The sequence below is a fragment of the Crinia signifera genome, chromosome 19 (assembly GCF_055691185.1).
Source record: "Crinia signifera chromosome 19, ASM5569118v1, whole genome shotgun sequence".
Classification (NCBI taxonomy): domain Eukaryota; kingdom Metazoa; phylum Chordata; class Amphibia; order Anura; family Myobatrachidae; genus Crinia; species Crinia signifera.
In genome coordinates, this window is record NC_139226.1 from 3,645,205 (window position 1) to 3,664,635 (window position 19,431).

The following is a 19,431-nucleotide window of genomic DNA, read 5'->3' on the forward strand; positions in this document are numbered from 1 at the left end:
CCCGATTGTCGGGACCGTGTCCGGCACCCATTGATATCACTGTTCTAAGTTCTCATCAGTAACTGATCCTCTAGGGTTGGATCTGCTCTGCGGGGGCGGGGCTATAGTCATTACATGATAAGCTGGTGGTTTATTTATTTATTTATTTACAGGTTCTTATATAGCGCAGCAGATTCCGTTGCGCTTTACAATAGTGGTTGTTTGTTCTTTCTCTTCCACATAATTCAGGTAACTCTAGAATTAAGTTGCTGGAAATGTCAGCCGTACAGTGACTCCCTATGCTGTACATCACGTGTTACGTGTCAGTAACTTATCCCATTACTGTACATATTGTTTAATGTATTAATGAAAGAAAGAACAACGTATTGTACAACATTTATTAAATTGTTAAACATGGATGGTCCAAGACGGTACAAGTCGTCCTATTGTTTGACTCCTTCATCCACTAGGTGTCACTGGAGTTACACTGGGGAATAGAAGGCGACCACAGGGAGCATGGGCACTTTAAATAAAAGATTAGAGTGTCTAACTCCTCCCCTTCTACTTCCCCTCCAGGCCAGTCTTAGGGGCCCATTTATTAAACCATATTTGCGGCTAAATCCCCGAAAACACCCGTTTTCGGGATTTAGCCGCAAATATTAAGTATCTCCTAAATGTATCAAAGGGGGACCGCAGCAGGGATCTCCGATCCCTGCTGCGATCCCCCCTGCACCGCCGCCGGCCGCATCCCCCATAGGTTTCTATGGGGGATGCGAAGCTGCCCGATGTATTAACATCGGGCAGCCCGACTTCGCATCCCTGGGCTATCGCCATTCTGATATGGCGATAGCCCATTGTAGCCTATGGCTACGTGATCGCACTACGAACGGAGCAGTGCGGTCACAGGGGTCGGCGGGGGTCAGCGCATAACCGCGCATGCGCAGACCCCCCCGGCTTCCGGGTTAGGGCTTCGCAGGGACAGGCTCCTATCGGAGCCCTGTCCCTGCGCCCTTTTAATGATACATCCCGGCGGTGTACTTGAACACCGCAATGCGATGTCCGGCGATGCCACTGCGCCGGCATCGCACTATATTGATAAATGCGCCCCTTAGTTTGTGCCCGAAAGGGAGCGGACACACACCTTTGCTCTCTGAGCACATAAGATTTTTTAGTACTTGTGTGTTATCTGGGCGCCCGATTATGTGATTGTATGCCTTAACTTAAGACATACAATCAGATGCGATGTGACGCGATTTTCGGCAAAATCGCATCGCGACCAAATCGTATGCGATGCGATAGACACAAATTTCCATAGGATTCAATGTTAAAAGGGTCCCTTTCATTTACCCCAGCGGTGGGCAATTATTTTGGCTAGGGGGCCGATTAACACATCCAGTAAATGTTCGAGGGCCGCACTCAAACTATCTTGTATAATATACAAGATAGTTTGAGTGCGGCCCTCGAACATTTATATATGTGTGTGTGTGTATGTATGTATGTATGTATGTATGTATGTATATATATATATATATATATATATATATATATATATATATATATATATATATATATATATATATATATATATATATAGTAATTTGATAGATGCGGCACTCCACTGAGCAAATAAATTGCAGACAAGCCGGTTCCCGCCGACAGGTGTATCCAAAGATACTTGTAGACAGCGTGTGGTGCGCGGCGGCACTCGAATAAATGAGACAGACTGCAGGGATAATCCCTGCTGTCTGTCTCATTTATTCGAGTGCCGCCGCGCACCAAACGCTATATATATATATATATATATATATATATATATATATATATATATGTGTGTGTAATAGAAAATAATAATAATTACAATTAAAATTTTCAATTGTAAAGCGCAATGGAATATGCTGCGCTATATATATGTGTGTGTGTGTGTATGTATGTGTATATATATATATATATATATATATACACACACACACACGTAACACTGTGTGTATGTATATATATTCATACATACACACATCTATACATTATAGATGTGTGTGTGTATGTATATATATATATATATATATATATATATATATATATATATATATATATACTAATGCAGATAAAATAGTAGCCTGCTCCTTACTTTGGTTTGCTTTAATATTATTTTTCAGTGGCGTCTGAGAGAGGGGGGGAAGCCAGGAAAGAGGCGAGTCGCCGTTTACCGCCTCAGAGATGTGCCCGGCAAATCCAGACTGCGCATCATTACTGTGGTGTGGGAGGGGATGTGGTCACACGGCAGGCACACCAACCAATGGCGGCAAAGCGGCTGTCGCGTCACCGCATCCCCACCCACGCTCCCAGTAATGCTGTGCACGGCAGGCACAGTCCGCCATTGACGGCAGCGGAACAGTGCTCCCGGTCACCACCAATTTTTAATGACAAGCGGCTATTCATAGTCGGGCCGCTTGTCATATTACTGGGTGTCAGTGCGGAGGGCCGGACCTAAGCGTCTCGCGGGCCGCATCCAGCCCGCGGGCCGCCTGTTGCCCACCACTGATTTACCCACTATCCAAGTGGGCATATCCAAAGCGTGGTGAGCGCAGCGAGCCACCGAGCCCGAAGCGTGGCGAGGGGACGTGGATTACTTAAAATGTATTCCGCGTCCCCTCGCGGTGCTCGCTGCACTCGCCACGCTCCGACCCGATCTCAAATATCAGATATTACACAAGTACAGATTTTTTTTTTATTACAGCTGAGTTTTTTTCTCTGCGCAGAGGACAGGCAGATAGTGCTGCACTATCTGCCTGCTATGTGGGAGCTGGCCGCTGCAAAGGTATTGCTCCCGGCTCCCTGGCTGCAGAGACCACCGTCTCGAGAGGCAACGGGCGCTGCCCACCAAAGCACGCCGCGGTCCTCCCCCAGCCTCACCGCCGACGGCAGGGGACAGCTAGTGAGTATTCCCTGCCACCGCTGTTAGCTGCAGTGGTCAGGGCTTCTTAAAAAGGCGGCTAGCAGAGGGTTTTTAAACCTGGCGCCGGAGAAGCTAGAGCAGCCGTGGTACTCCCAGCAGCCCCGGCTATCCCCAACGCTCTGAGACACGCGCGGCGGCCATCTTTTTTACATTGGCGCCGCTGCTTACTGCTGGAGGCTCTCTGTACCGCTGCAGCCCCACCAAAGGCTACAAGTGCATCGCTTCTCCTGGTGACCGTCCTGCTACAAGCTCTCCCGGTTGGGCTGTGTTGGGCTATAGCGCTCCCTGATCACATACCATAGCGCTGTTCAAACCCTGTGGCAGCTTCTTTCCATCACTGTCTCTCCTGTCAGTCCTTCTACCTGGACTAATCTATACCTACTCTCCCTTGGGTGTGTGGTAGTGTGTGGAATATCTGTGACTTATAACAATGGCAGGGGGAAGCTCCAAGAGAATTGCCTGTAAAGGCCCCCATACACTAGGACAAGTCGCCCCCGACTTCCCCCTGAGCTTCCCCGGCAGCTCTCCGGGGGAGCTTGATAAGATTGGCACTTGATGTGCCATTTTTTACATGTGATAAATCGTCTCGATTTATCACATGTAAACCCGGGAAGCAGGGGGGGGCTGCAGAACAGGGCTGCTGGTGGGGGGCGCTGCTAAGGCAGCGTGCAGGGGACGCTGCGGGGGGACAGTGACAGAGCCGGGCAGGGGGAGGCGGGAGCTGTCAGTGCTGGAAAAAAAAGCTCATACAATGAATGGGCAGCCTGTGATTGGCTGAGTGCTCTCTCAGCCAATTGCTGACTGGCTGAGAGAGCGCTCAGCCAATCACAGGCTGGCCATTCATTGTATGGACTTTTTTTTTCCAGCACTGACAGCTTTTCCTGCCCGGCTCTTGTACTGCCAACTCTGTGTCCCCCGCAGCGCCCCCTGTCTTACTAGCAGCGCCCCCCCCCCCGCATTGATGGCTCCCTGCGGAGGTAGTGCAGGCGGGGGCCGCAGGCGTCGCAGAGCAGAGACTGTCGGCGCGGCGGGAGAATAGAAAGAAATCTTATTCAAAAGACCGGGCGGCCGCTGAGCTCAGCCAATCAGCGGCCGCCCGGTCTTTTGAATAGGATTTCTTCCGCTGCTAGTAAGATATATAAAGATATATCGGATCTGAACATCGTGGGTGCTAAAAAGCACCCATGATGGCTCAAATTCCGATATAACTTATGTTCTGCAGGTCCGACGCCGTGATCCGATGCGCACGGGACCGCGCATCAGATGAGATCAGATGTCAAACACATGCGATTTTGGTCCGATTTCACCCGATTTATCGGCCCAAAGGGCCGGAATAGGATGAAATCGGCCGAAAATCGCATAGTGTATGGGGGCCTTAAGACTTGTAATTCTAAGTTTACTCCTTCATCCCCTGGGGATCTTTACTGTGATAAATGCACTGTAAATCCCTCTGTGTCACAAGCCCCTGTGGATCCCCCTTTCTGGGCCACACAGCTTACAGAGGTCATGTCTCGCTTGTCCTCTGAGTTATCACAATCTCAGAGAGATAGAGAGACCTCTAGGAGCCAGCAGAGTGATCTAGCCTCTGCCGTCCAGAGTAGGGATGGCCATCGTCCATCGATGATTCGAAATCATCAATGGTTCATGGCCGATGTCGAATACTTTTGCCATCGATGGGGGAGAACCAGATGGTTTCCCTCCATCGATGGAGCAGCAAAACAATGTTTTGCCTTTTTTTTCCAAAGTGCAGGGACACAGAGCATAGCTCCGCCCCCGTGTTTTGATTGGTCCATAGGCCAATCAATCAAACACAATGGATGACCATCGATATGTAAAAATATCGATGGTCATCCATTGCATAGTTTAGCACTATCAATGGCCTGTTGCAGAATTGCCATCAATGGCAACCATCGATGGCAATGGCAACGATGGCCATCCCTAGTCCAGAGCCTCACTATAGCCTTGGCACCAGGGCAGGCTGAGCTTCGCCCTTCCTCCTCAAGGCAGCCCCCACCTTTGCAGAGGAGTTACATTACACCACTCCCCTGATTCTGACGATATGCCAGACCTGGAGGAGTGAGAATTTGCGCCCCCTGGGGATGACATGCAGGATGTGCAGGATATGTTTGCTTATGACACACAAGACCCTGCTCTACCCTCTCAGGGGATTGAAGACCTTATATAAATGGTCAAGGTCGCTTGTAATGTGACCGATGGAGTTGACGCCCTTTTCGGGAAGAAGCAAAAACTGTCCCCTAATTTCCCAGTGGCGGAGGAATTAGATGAGCATGTTACCGAGGCCTGGAAGAATCCAGACAAACGGTTTCAGACCCCAAAGAGGTTTTTTCAAAACTATCCACTACTGCCGGAGGGCTGTAAGAAAGTGGAAATTCCACCTGCGGTGGATTCATCCGTGTCGCGACTTTCTAAAGACTGTCCTTCCGGTCCCTGGCTCTACCACCCTCAAGGACGTCTCTGACCATAGGTTGGAGATTACTTTGAAAAGCATCTTTTTGGCAGCCGGCGTTTTGCGCCATCCGGAGCAGATTGGATGTTGGGTGAACAAGGCCATAGGTGTATGGGCATCACAAATCTCGGCTGAGGTGCGTGACGGTTCAGACCCAGCTACTATTATGCAATTGTCTGAACAGACCCAGGATGCCTCCACTTTTCTAATGGATGCGTCCTCGGATGTGTGTGTAGTGGCGGCTAGAATTTCTGCACTGTCCATTTCAGCCCGTAGAGGCCTCTGGTTTCGCCAGTGGCAGGCGGATGCGCAATCAAAGCGGGTGCTGGAATCCATGGCCTTTAATGGGTGAGCTCCTGTTCAGACCAGAACTGGATAGATGGATATCCCAGGCGGGAAGTCACACTTCCTCCCTTCGACAGCTCCACTCCCGCACACATGCCTTCCTTTCGTGCCTTTCGTCCCTCAAGCAGGTTCAGAGGTCGATCCAGAGGAGGTGCTCCATCCCACAGGGGGACCAGAGGTGTGGCAGAGGCGCTTCCACAACCACACTGGACCCCAAGGCCACCAAGCCTCCTGCATGACGGTCCTCCGTCCCACTTGGGGGATCCCAGGGTGGGAGCTCGTCTGCAGAACTTCGGTACCGTATGGCTCCAGTCCTCTCAGGACGCCTGGGTAAGAGGTCTTGTGACCCTTGGGTACAAGATTCGCTTCAGTCTGTTTCCCCCAAACAGGTTTTTCAAGACCGGACTCCCTCTTCCTCCAGAGAAAAGACATCAGTTATTGGCAGCCATCGCCAAACTAGAGGACATGGGAGTGGTGGTTTCCGGTTCCTGTAGGTCAGCGTACCCGGGGCTACTACTCCAGTCTGTTCCTTGTACCAAAGCCGGACGGCTCGGTACGTCCTATTCTCAATTTAAAGGATCTGAACCCGTACTTGCATGTGGTCAGATTCAAGGGTTTGGAAGAAGGAGAGTTCTTGGTATCCATCGATATCAAGGATGCTTACTTGCACATTCCCATTTGGCCCCCGCACCAAGCATATCTTCGATTTGCCGTGCAGGAACGACATTGGCAATTTCAGGCCCTCCCATTTGGCCTCTCGTCCACACCTCGGATTTTCACCAAGGTGATGGCGGTCATGATGGAGGTTCTCCGCACGCAGGGAGTTACTATCATCCCCTACTTGGATGACCTTCTGTTGAAGAGTCGTTCCCGGGATACCCTGCTGGAGCACATTCTTCTCACACAGAAGATCCTCAAATCCCACGGGTGGATTCTCAACTTTGCCAAGTCACAGCTTCACCCCACTCAGCGTCTCTTGTTTCTAGGGATGATCCTGGACACCAGTCGGATGCGGGTGTTTCTGCCGGCGGACAAGATCCAGTCCTTACAAGTCTTGGTCAGGCTTGTCCTGCGTCGCAGACAGGTGTCCGTACACCTGTGCACCAGATTGCTGCGGAAGATGTTATCTACCTTCGGTTTCACTCTCGCCCCTTCCAGCTATCGCTCCTCCATCAATGGTCGGGCTCTCACCTGCATCTGCAGCAGAGGGTGACCCTGTCCCCTCGGGCTCGCCTGTCCTTGCTCTGGTGGCTCAACACATGGCAACCTACAACAGCGAAGGAGGATTGCGATTTGGGATTGGACCCTCATCACCACAGACGCCAGCCTCCGCGGTTGGGGAGCTGTCACCCTGGACCGTCAGTTCCAGGAGTTATGGACACGACAGGAGAGTCTCCTTTCGATCAATGTTCTGGAGCTCCGAGCAGTCTATTACGCTCTTCTCCAGGCCAGACCTCTCCTCCAAGGCAAGGCCGTTCGTTTCTAGTCCGACAACTCCACGACGGTGGCGTATATAAACAAGCAAGGAGGCATCCGCAGTTGCATGGCCATGAAGGAGGTCAGCAGGATCCTGATTTGGGATCAGGCCCATGCACTGTTCCTGTCGGCTGTGTTCATTCCTCGAGTCGAGAACTGGGAGGCCGACTTTCTCAGTGGGCAGGATGTACATCAAGGAGAGTGGTGCTTACACCCTCAAGTCTTTCAGAAGTTGGTCCATCACTGGGGTTGTCCCCAAATGGACCTGATGGCGTCCCGCCACAATTTTCAACTCCCCCAGTTCTTTGCGAGAATGCGAGACCCTCAAGCAGAAGGAGTGGACGCGCTGGTCGCTCCTTGGCCCTTCCAGTATGTGTACCTCTTTCCACCATTCCCGTTGATACCCAGAGTGCTTCAATGGATCCGAAGAGAGGGAGTCACGGCTCTGTTGGTAGCACCAGACTGGCCATGTCGGTCTTGGTACACAAACCTGACAGCACTGCTAATAGACGAGCCGTGGCCCCTGCCTCTTCAGGACGACATTCTCAGCCAAGGACCCTTCATCTACCCTGATTTAGGTTGTCTTTATTTGACGGCGTGGCTGCTGAAAGGTCCATGCTGAGGAGGGCCAGTATACCTCGTGCGGTTATACCCACCATGCTATGTGCCAGGAAAGAGGTCACCTCAGCACACTACCAGCGTAGTTCATATGTGGTTTGGTGCGAGAGGCGTGGTGTTTCCACATGCCTGTTAAAGAAGGCGATAGATACTCCTCCTTTTTCTGCAGGAAGGTTTGACTGCGGGGCTGAGGCTGAATACCTTAAAGGAACAGGTCTCCGCTCTCTCCATCTTTTTTCAGAAGAAGTTGGCTTTTCTTCCGGAAGTGCAAACCTTTTTCCGGGGGGTGCTTCGCTTGCAGCCACCCATTCGCCCTCCAACGGCTCCCTGGGACCTGGACTTGGTGCTTCAGTACCTTCAGACTTCTGTATTTGAGCCCTTGGAGGAGGTGGACCTTCGCTACCTCACGTTTCAAGGTCGTACTGTTGCCGGCTCTGGCATCTGCCAGACGGGTATCGGAACTGGGGGCTCTTTCTTGTCGCTCCCCTTTTCTTCAATTCCATGCTGACAGAGCGGAGCTCAGTACTAGTCTGGCCTTCCTTCCTAAGGTAGTATTGGCCTTTCACTTGAACCAGCCCATTGTGGTTCCCGCTTTTCCAGAGGACTCACCTGAAGCGAGATCCTTGGATGTGGTTAGGGCTCTGCGAATTTATGTAGCCCGCACAGCCCCGACTCTTCCTGCTTGCATAATGGCGCATTCAACCAGGTCGGTGGGTCCCTCTTGGGCGGCTGCCCGAGGGGTTTCACTCCAACAGCTCTGCCGAGCGGCTACCTGGTCTGGCTGTAGAACCTTCGTTAAGTTCTACAGGTTTGATACCTTTGCGGCTCATGCTTCAGTGTTTGGCCGCAGGGTGTTAAGGGGTTCTCAGCACTCACCCACCCAGGTTGAAGGCTCTGGGACGTCCCCAGTGTAACTCCAGTGACACCTAGTGAATGAAGGAGAAAGAGGGATTTTGTACTTACCGTAAATCCTTTTCTCCGAGTCCACAGGTGTCACTGGACGCCCACCACTACGCTGTTCTCTTCTGTTGCCTTCGGGCTTATTCCTACAAGGACCATTACCTCGGAGTTTCCCTGCTAGGGTTATGTTATTATGTTACGTTGTCTGTTGACTATGAACGTTTGAACTTTCAGTGTTTTCTCACTGTTTCTCTTCTTTACTTCTTGTATTGAATGATGTATGTGGTATTAATCTCCTCTTCGGAAGTGTGTTTTATCTTCCTGCTCCCTTCCGGGCACAACCTTTATGACTGACCTGGAGGGGAAGTAGAAGGGGAGGAGTTAGCCACTCTAATTTTTTATTTAAAGTGCTCATGCTCCCGGTGGTCGCCTTCTATTCCCCAGTGAAACTCCAGTGACACCTGTGGACTCGGAGAAAAGGATTTACGGTAAGTACAAAATCCCTCTTTCTGGACTCAGTTCTGCAATTGGGGGTATTGGGATCACATTGGGCCATAGTGGTGCTCGATGGGTGAGAACACTGTAAACGTCAACTCTTGTCCATAGCTCCTAGGCAACTCTATATAAGCCCTACAGAAAGTGGGATGTGATGCTAGGAACAGTGGACACACTTGCCTTCAGGTTAGGGGGGTGATCCTAGAGGGGTCCAATCTTTTGATCTTAGACCTGGAGTAGAAATCCAGTCCAACACCAAGTGATGTGCATCATTTATGGGGAAAGGGTGGCAGGGTTGGGTGCTGGACCGGGTCCGGACAGTTGGGATCCCGACTTTTAAAATACCAATGCACTGGTTCCCGACGGCTATTCTCCCTTGTGCCTGCAAGGGGCTTTGTTGCGCTCGCCACACTGTCTGAGTCCGCCCAGTCGGGACCCGACGTCAGGCTAATGACTGTCGGGATCCCGACTGTCCGAACCCTGTACCACACCCGGCAGGGTTATACGGGAGTCATTTGGCCATGAGCGTGACCTTACACATTTCAGATGGCCTCAGTGAGACCTTATGGTGGTGTTTGTTTAGGGTGTAGACAATTTGTAAGAGTGATTTGTTCTCCAGGGTCCCGTCATCCCCAGAAATCTTCCGGAGAAAAGCTGAAGTCGGCATGATGGCTTCTCCGTTTATTCACCGGGTGCAACGATTCTGTGCCAGGAGCAGGCGGTCTGAGGGCATCCCCAGTAAACGCTGTATCAGTGCCGGTAATGGAGGTGCTGCTGAGGATGTCGGAGAAAGGGAACGATGAAGGTGTTCCAGTCATGCTTGAAGCTCTGGACATACGGAATATGGCTGAGGGTTCCTGTCGGTGGCCGTAGCTTTTTTCTTCTCTTCAGTTTTGGTTTTAACCACTTTAGACAAAGTTATTTCTCTGAGAAAGTGTCTCAGATACAGTCTTCTTCTGCTCCATCCATAGGATGCCACCATTACTACAGCAGAGTCTTTCATCCTTTGGGTTTGCTTGAGTTTCTCACCTGTTGTCTTTGTGGTCTCCTGAATAGGAGACATAGGTCTCTAGAACAAGCAGCTTTTTTGGACTTCTGTAGAAGGACTTGTGTTGTTTGCGAGATGGGGGATCTCATGATCCTCTATGATGCTTTATTTTATCATCTTGAATCCATGACTAATTTGGTGACACTACAGTCTGACATATATCCGCCCCATTCGATGAAGGGATCTCTTTCTATTGCTTGTCACAAACTACAGGAGATCTGCACTACACTATATCAAACAAGAGCACCCCAAGTGTGCTCGGGGCGTTCTGAGTGAGATAAGACGTATTGTCACCTGATCTCCATGTTTATGGGTCCTGGTGATCACAGTGATCTGACATCAACTTTTATAGAGGAACCTCATCTAGGGTCTAACAGCGTCGCCAACCAGAGATCACCTGCAGCACAATGAGGTTAGGATTGTTTATTTCCTGCAGTGAGGGGGTTAAACATGTGTGAAGGGCACCAGCTGGTGCAGGGTAGTAAGTGCCCATAATACTCTAGTACCATATCACCACTGTAGCCCATCCTAGAGTTTCAATTATTTACCAAGGGTTTACCCAAAGTGTGTCGGAGCGTGTGTGTGAAGTCTCATGATAATCCTCTGAGTGACATGGTTTGGGGGTTCAGCGGTGGTGGGTGGATGTAAGGTCATTACGTAGTGGTATCGTCTGGAAGACTGAGAGATTGTTCTCCAATGTATTATTATACCCTGTATAAAAACGTGTGACCCAATTACTGATGTAGCCCACGGCATGACTGCGGGTGAGACTGAGTACACCAGGCTGTGACTTTCCGCAGCCCCATTCATTTCTATGATGTCATATTTGTGGGCACACTAGTGGTGCCAGCTTTGCCACGAATGGGACACGCTGAGTGTGGCTACTTCTGTAAGAGGCAAAAAGGTATAAAGACAAAGCTCCTTTATTTTCCGACTGTAGATGACGTCCTGTCCTCTTGTTGTCCTTAGGTGGGGTTTGGGAAAAGCTTCCCTACCAACTGCGTGTGGGTAGGCGGATTACCCACGTGTCTTACTGACAAGCATTTAATCGACCGTTTTAAACTATATGGATCTGTGCTGAAGGTAAGTGGCGTTACACTGAGTACTGTACCACCCTCACCTGCGTGACTATGCAGTTGCAGTAGCTGTAGAGAAACAAAACGTCTCAAATTTTGCTCTTCAAAATTTTAATATGCCCCCTCCTCACTGATTAGGTGCAGGTAATGTAGTAATAGATACCAAGAGTGTCCTGGCACATGCAGACCTGGTTGGAAGGGTAATCATGGGAATTGAGGGGTATATTTTTAACTAGGTTCTTACAAAAAGTTGAACAGAGAGAATAGTGTACACAAGGTGACAGTAGCTGGGTAACGTGGACAATACAAAATACCAAACCTTCACTACACTTAGCATCAATGCGTTTCTCTGCCTACACTGTTGATCTCTCTGGTCCTCGTCACTTGGAGATGAGACGTATCCATCAATGGAGTTTTGTCACCTCAGCAAGGACCTGCATTTGCACTATATGTTTCCCATACACCAGAACCAAGGACCCTTGTTTTGTTGACATGTAGTTAAACGGTTATTTGCTACAACCTAGTGCAGGGGTTCCCAATCTTTTTCGAATCACGGCACCCCAGAGTATCAGATTTTTTTCAGGGCACCCCCTAGGCCCCCCAAAAATTATATAAAATTAAATAGATTGTGTTTATATGTGTTTCTTAGGTTCAGTTATTTGTTAAAGGGCATGATTTGCTTCTGATTGTACAAATATTTTATGATTGGCAGTCACCAGCACTGGTTTTGTCCATAAATAATTTGAAATGGTCCTAGACCACCAACCCATGGCACCCCTGCAAGTGTCCCAAGGCACCCCAGGGAGCCACGGCACACAGTTTGGGAACCACTGACCTAGTGTGTTGTTATTCATGACGCATCAGCCTCAATAACATCACATGTCTGAGCAACCAGACTTAAAGGTCAGTTCAGTTAGACTGCAGGCGCATGTTGTATACTTGCCTCTTTGGACGCATCTTCACTGATTTCAGCAAGGTTAAATTTCCTACAGATTACCGATGATCATAGCAATCATCCGATGTGGTGAGGTGTCCATCTCTATGTTGATAATTGGGGTTTATCACCTCAGTAAGGTCCGTATGTGCTAGTCACTCGTCTGACCATATGTACACGTCTCTTATATGTACATTTCTTTGTCCTGACAGGTGGTGTATGATCCCTGTAGAGGCAGAGCTCTGGTTTTATACAGTAAGACAGAATATGCCCAGGCAGCTGTAAAAGAGACCAGGGGGAGAAAGATCTCTGGGAATAGGGTTACGGTGAGTAGAGACCAGGGGGGGGGAGGTTGCTGGGAATAGGGTTACGGTGAGTAGAGACCAGGGGGAGGGGGAGATGGCTGGGAATAGGGTTACGGTGAGTAGAGACCTGGGGGAGGGGGAGATGGCTGGGAATAGGGTTACGGTGAGTAGAGACCGGGGGGAGGAAGGTCGCTGGGAATAGGGTTACGGTGAGTAGAGACCTTGGGAAGGAAAGTCGCTGGGAATAGGGTTACGGTGAGTAGAGACCTGGGGGAGGAAGGTCGCTGGGAATAGGGTTACGGTGAGTAGAGACCTGGGGGAGGAAGGTCGCTGGGAATAGGGTTACGGTGAGTAGAGACCAGGGGGGGGAAGATGGCTGGGAATAGGGTTACGGTGAGTAGAGACCTGGGGGAGGAAGATCGCTGGGAATAGGGTTACGGTGAGTAGAGACCAGGGGGGGGGGGGGGGAAGATGGCTGGGAATAGGGTTACGGTGAGTAGAGACCAGGGGGGGGGGGGAGATGGCTGGGAATAGGATAACGGTGAGTAGAGACCAGGGGGGGGAAGATGGCTGGGAATAGGGTTACGGTGAGTAGAGACCTGGGGGAGGAAGATGGCTGGGAATAGGGTTACGGTGAGTAGAGACCAGGGGGGGGGAAGATGGCTGGGAATAGGGTTACGGTGAGTAGAGACCGGGGGGGGGGGAGATGGCTGGGAATAGGGTTACGGTGAGTAGAGACCAGGGGGGGGGGATGGCTGGGAATAGGGTTACGGTGAGTAGAGACCGGGGGGAGGAAGGTCGCTGGGAATAGGGTTACGGTGAGTAGAGACGATGGGAGGAATTTCACTGGGAATAGGGTTACGGTGAGTAGAGACCAGGGGGAGGAAGGTCGCTGGGAATAGGGTTACGGTGAGTAGAGAACAGGGGGAGGAAGGTCGCTGGGAATAGGGTTTCGGTGAGTATGGACCAGGGGGAGGAAGATCGCTGGGAATAGGGTTACGGTGATTAGAGACCTGGGGAGGAAGGTCGCTGGGAATAGGGTTACGGTGATTAGAGACCTGGGGAGGAAGGTCGCTGGGAATAGGGTTACGGTGATTAGAGACCTGGGGAGGAAGGTCGCTGGGAATAGGGTTACTGTGAGTAGAGACCAGGGGGGGGAAGATGGCTGGGAATAGGGTTACGGTGAGTAGAGACCTGGGGGAGGAAGGTCGCTGGGAATAGGGTTACGGTGAGTAGAGACCAGGGGGGGGAAGATGGCTGGGAATAGGGTTACGGTGAGTAGAGACCTGGGGGAGGAAGATCGCTGGGAATAGGGTTACGGTGAGTAGAGACCAGGGGGGGGGGGGGGGAGATGGCTGGGAATAGGGTTACGGTGAGTAGAGACCAGGGGGGGGGGGAGATGGCTGGGAATAGGATAACGGTGAGTAGAGACCAGGGGGGGGAAGATGGCTGGGAATAGGGTTACGGTGAGTAGAGACCTGGGGGAGGAAGATGGCTGGGAATAGGGTTACGGTGAGTAGAGACCAGGGGGGGGGAAGATGGCTGGGAATAGGGTTACGGTGAGTAGAGACCGGGGGGGGGGGGAGATGGCTGGGAATAGGGTTACGGTGAGTAGAGACCAGGGGGGGGGGATGGCTGGGAATAGGGTTATGGTGAGTAGAGATCAGGGGGGAGGAAGTTCGCTGGGAATAGGGTTACGGTGAGTAGAGACGATGGGAGGAATTTCACTGGGAATAGGGTTACGGTGAGTAGAGACCAGGGGGAGGAAGGTCGCTGGGAATAGGGTTACGGTGAGTAGAGAACAGGGGGAGGAAGGTCGCTGGGAATAGGGTTACGGTGAGTAAAGCCGGGGGGGGGGGGGGGGGGGGGGAGGAAGGTCACTGGGAATAGGGTTTCGGTGAGTAGGGACCAGGGGGAGGAAGATCGCTGGGAATAGGGTTATGGTGATTAGAGACCTGGGGAGGAAGGTCGCTGGGAATAGGGTTACGGTGATTAGAGACCTGGGGAGGAAGGTCGCTGGGAATAGGGTTACGGTGATTAGAGACCTGGGGAGGAAGGTCGCTGGGAATAGGGTTACGGTGATTAGAGACCTGGGGAGGAAGGTCGCTGGGAATAGGGTTACGGTGGGTAGAGACCGGGGGGAGGAAGGTCGCTGGGAATAGGGTTACTGTGAGTAGAGACCATTTATTAGCATATTCTTGTTTCTTTTTAAGGTGGACTTTGCAAACCAAGCCAGCCAGTTGGCTTTCTGCTCCTCCATGGGACTTAGTATACAGGAAACCTCTGACCTAGTAGAGGACAGGTAAGTGGTCACCAATGCATGATGGCTTTTTAATACAGCATCTCTCCACATGAAAGTAATGTGGAGGACCCAGACCAGGTTTGGAGAAGTAGCAGAAGCCATGTTGGGTAATTAGCAGCACCTGTGATCTCCTGATATAAGTGTTTCCAGGGCAGATTGCAAATGGTCCTGATGGTGGATTAGCTGCCCAAGTGATAGGCCGGGGTGTGGGCCATGGTAGGGAACACTGGAGCATTTGCAAGAGTCCGTCTATGCTGTGATTACCTGTATGCTGCTGCCTGTAACTACGCTTGCCTGTGGAATGAATCTGGTATGCTGTGACCTGATCTATGAAATAAAGATCAAACTCTTTATTTGAATCCCCATGTATGTGATCCTTTTCACAATGTGTATATGTGTGTATATATATATATATATATATATATATATATATAACTATACACACATATATATTAGGGCAGAGTGAAAAAGTTGAAATAGAGACATTCAAAAATCGGCTAGTGTGGAGAAGTTGTGACGACCTGAAAAAGAAACGTGCAATAGGGATTTACCCTGATTTTTTGCCCCAAGTGTTTTTTCTTGGTCACTTCAGTTACAGAGCATCCCCTCTCTAAAAAAAAAAACACTTTTGGGAGAAAACACACAACACACAACATTCACAATTGTGACCATGAAAACGGGTCAGTTATCAGGGATTTCTTTTCTCCAGACAAAGTCAGTAACTTTGCACTAGGACAAGCTCATACTCTTTTTTTTTTTTTACTATGCTAAAGTATATTAATGAACCACTGTAAGACGTCTTGACATAATTTTAACTTGATCAGAGCGTCTTCATACATTTGGTTATTTTCCTCTAAAAAGCAAAACTTCAGGTGTCTTGCCGGAACAGAGGATATTGACTTAGAGCAAAACGCTTTTGTTTGCCCTTAATAGAATAGTTCACCTCTGTGTCTTCTCATGTCCAACAAACTCTTTACTGAATGCTCCAGTAAGTTCAGTAACAATGCGTTACACTCTGTTATTAGGGTGCAGGATTTTATACACTTCTGTTTATTGTCTGTAATTGGGGCAGTTTATTTAAAACATGAATTGGTCTGAAAAACAGTTTTGCATCCCCTATGCTGGGAACATGACTTGGCTGCATTACAGCATATAATTATGCAAAAGATAAGCCAATATATTAACAGTTAAATACGTTAAAGTGCATTATGCTGTAATAAACACATACATCTAATGTTTAGAAGAAAAAAAAACAAGAACATTGATTCAAAAATGACAGGTTTCAATGATGTTGAACATACAGTACTGTCTTCTTATTGTTTTTATGTTGTGTTTAGAGTTCAGTTTTATACAAACCACTTGTGATTGATATACACTATTATTAGACTGTAACATTGGGTCAGTATGCGCATAAAAAGGAAATAAAGTATTGCTGATTATTCCTGCCTAGTAATAACACAGTGATTGGCATATAGGCTTTATTTTGGTTCACTCGCAAAAGCAAATTCCTTCTCAAATGGACAAAACCATGTGCACTGCAGGGGGGCAGATGTAACTTGTGCAGAGAGAATTAGATTTGGGTGGGGTTTTACTTAAAAGTGAGATTTATATTGCAGTGTAAAAATAAAGCAGCCAGTATTTTCCCTGCACAGAAACCAAATAACTCACCCAAATCTAACTCTTTTTGCACAAGTTACATCTGCCCCACCTGCAGTGCACATGGTTTTGTCCATTTGAGAAGAAAATTGCATTTGCGAGTGAACCAGAACAAGGGCCATACAGTATGTACTGCTGGACACCACTGATAGAATGAATAACTCTCAGCATATCCAGTAGACTTTGTTATTATTTTCAATACACACAATATATCTGATTTTAGAATTCTAGCTTGACAGTTTCTGTGTCAAATGTTTGCATAACATATGGGTGGGGTATGACTTGTCGACACTGACCATGTTGACATTCAGAATGTCTCTTACCGTTTCTCATTGGCAGCTCCAGCTTCTCAGAGTAGCTTCTCTCAGTAGACCTGTAATACTCTTGCTTTCTCCCCCAGTGCCAAATTTCCCACCTTGCTCTTCTGGCACATGCTCCCAGCATAGGGGATGCAAAGCTGTTTTTCAGACCAATTCATGTTTAAAATAAACTGCCACAAGTAAAGACAATAAACAGAAGTGTATAAAATACTGTACCCTAATAACAGAGTGTAATGCATTGTTACTGAACTTACTGGAGCATTCAGTACAGAGTTTGTTGGACATGAGAAGACACATACAGTAGGTGCACTATTCTATTAAGGGCAAACAAAAGGGATTTACCCTGATTTTTTTGCCCGACTTTTTTTTCTTGGTTAATTCAACCTTAACTTAAGGTATGCGATGGGACCCGACCGACCCGATTTCTGGCTTTTTAAGAGCTTTCCCGACAATATAAAAATTGGTCGCATCGCATGCCATTATAATGGCATGCGATGCGACCAACCCGATTTAACATTGTATGTAATGTTAAATGGACGTTTAAAATCAGGTCCATCGCATGCCATTATAATGGCATGCGATGCAACCAATGCGATGGACCCGATTTTACATAGGAACCATTGGTTAAATGGCCCCCCATTCCCGATTTTTGATTGTATACCCACCCTGATGGGTAATATGTATGTGAAATGCCCCCCATTGTTAACGCCACCCCACGATGAACGCCAACCCGAAGCGTGGCGAGCGGCGGCGGTACGCGTCCTCCGGCCTTTTCATACCCCTACTATCCACGTCGGCGTGGAGTTGATTTTATATAACGTGACGAGCGCACCGAGCCCGAAGCGTGGCGAGCGCAGCGAGTCCCGCGTAATACCTGTGAAGTCATGCGCGGGGCTCGCTGTGCTCGCCATGCTTCCGGCTCGGTGGCTCGTCACGTTATATAAAATCAACTCCACGCCGACGTGGATAGTGGGGGTATGAAAAGGTCGGAGGATGCGTACTGCCGCCGCTCGCCACGCTTCGGGTTGGCGTTCATCATGGGGGGCCATTTCACATATAATTAACCATTAGGGTGGGTATACAATTAAAAATGGGGTCTGGGGGGCATTTAACATTGGGTCCAATGTAAAATCTGGTCCGTCGCCTCACATCGCATGCGATCTGGTCACATGCGATGCGATTGACCCGATTTTTCCGACCCGATGGCATACAATTAAAGTTGGTAGCGCCGTGCTAGGAAACAAGTACCAGACACACAATATTCACAAATTTTGACCATGAAAACGGGTCAGTTATCAGGGATTTTTTCTCCCGCCAAAGTCAGTAACTTTGCACTAGGGCAGGGCTGGGCAACACCGGCCCTCCAGATGTTAATGAACTACACATCCCAGGATGCTTTGCATTAGTTTTGCTATGTGGTCATGCTGAATCTGATGCAAGGCATGCTGGGATGTGTAGTTCATCAACATCTGAAGGGCCGGTGTTGCCCAGCCCTGCACTAGGACAAGCTTGTACTCTCTTTTTATTAAGCTAAAATATATTCATGAACCACTCTAAGACGTCCTGACATAATATAACTAGATTGGAGCTTCCCCATACGTTTGGTTATTTTCATCTAAAAAGCAAAACTTTAGGTGTCTTGCCAGAAAGTACAACCAGTGACCCCTAGAGGCCACTCAATGGACCGAATTACTTGCAGGGACACTGCATATAGAGAGAGGGAGCTGTGAAGACAGACCGTTATATAATAAAGGGGCAGGACTCTTTATCGCTTTGTGACATCAGAACAGAATGTAATAATGACTTCTCTGACTCATTACACAGATAGCTGAGCATTGTGGAGGTGGCTGAAGAGACGTCCAGTTTCCCAACGTCTAGCAGCTGCTGACGGATCCAGTCCGAATATTGGCGGGGTCCAGCAGACAAGTTACTACTTTATAAAAGTCATCCCGCTCCAAATGTTTAGTTAGAGGAATTTCAGTGATGTCCTTTAGTTGTGTTCTCATTGGGGGACGCGACGGGACTGAATCAGGCCCCGCAGGAAGAGAGCATTGTGTGCACCCGTGGTGGTATTTGTAAGCCGCCTCAGCTGTGTCTTAATGACAATTTTACACATTTCTGTAATGGTTTCCCTGTATGTGTTCCATGCGTGTAATAAACCTTTCATGTGTGACACACGTGCTCATTGCCATGTCTATGACGCTGAATGTGGAGAAGTAATGTATATCCGGGGACTTCTAGTCTGGAACTGACCAGGTTACAGATGAATATGTGAGGGAGGTATATTACGAAGAGTATGTCGCTGGGGAGGAACATTCTAGATGGAACCATATGTACAATATAAGGCGTGAACAAGCTGACCGCTACAGGACGAGTTTAGGGGTTTGTACAAGTTGTGTTTCCATGTAGCCCAGTCATTATACAATGGGGTGTCCCAGTGATATAGAGATACAGCCAATGTCGGTGCTTGTGTATTATCACGGCAGCAGTTACGTTTTTAGCGTAGCGTCCCTGTCAGAATCAGCGTAGTGTTCCCACAGCCAGCGTAGTCAGCGTC

At 49.0% G+C, this 19,431-nt stretch overlaps 1 protein-coding gene across 1 annotated transcript in view; it reads left to right on the forward strand.

Moving 5' to 3' along the window:
* LOC146041946 (uncharacterized) overlaps positions 1-19,047 on the forward strand; it is a 141,988-nt gene extending 122,941 nt beyond the window's left edge. The window contains exons 22-25 of the mRNA XM_083161819.1: positions 11,251-11,364; positions 12,504-12,617; positions 14,810-14,898; positions 18,699-19,047. Coding sequence (XP_083017945.1) covers positions 11,251-11,364; positions 12,504-12,617; positions 14,810-14,898; positions 18,699-18,702 — 321 coding nt within the window. The 3' untranslated portion in view covers positions 18,703-19,047. The remainder of the gene's footprint in view (positions 1-11,250; positions 11,365-12,503; positions 12,618-14,809; positions 14,899-18,698) is intronic.
* The last annotated feature ends 384 nt before the right edge of the window (positions 19,048-19,431 follow it).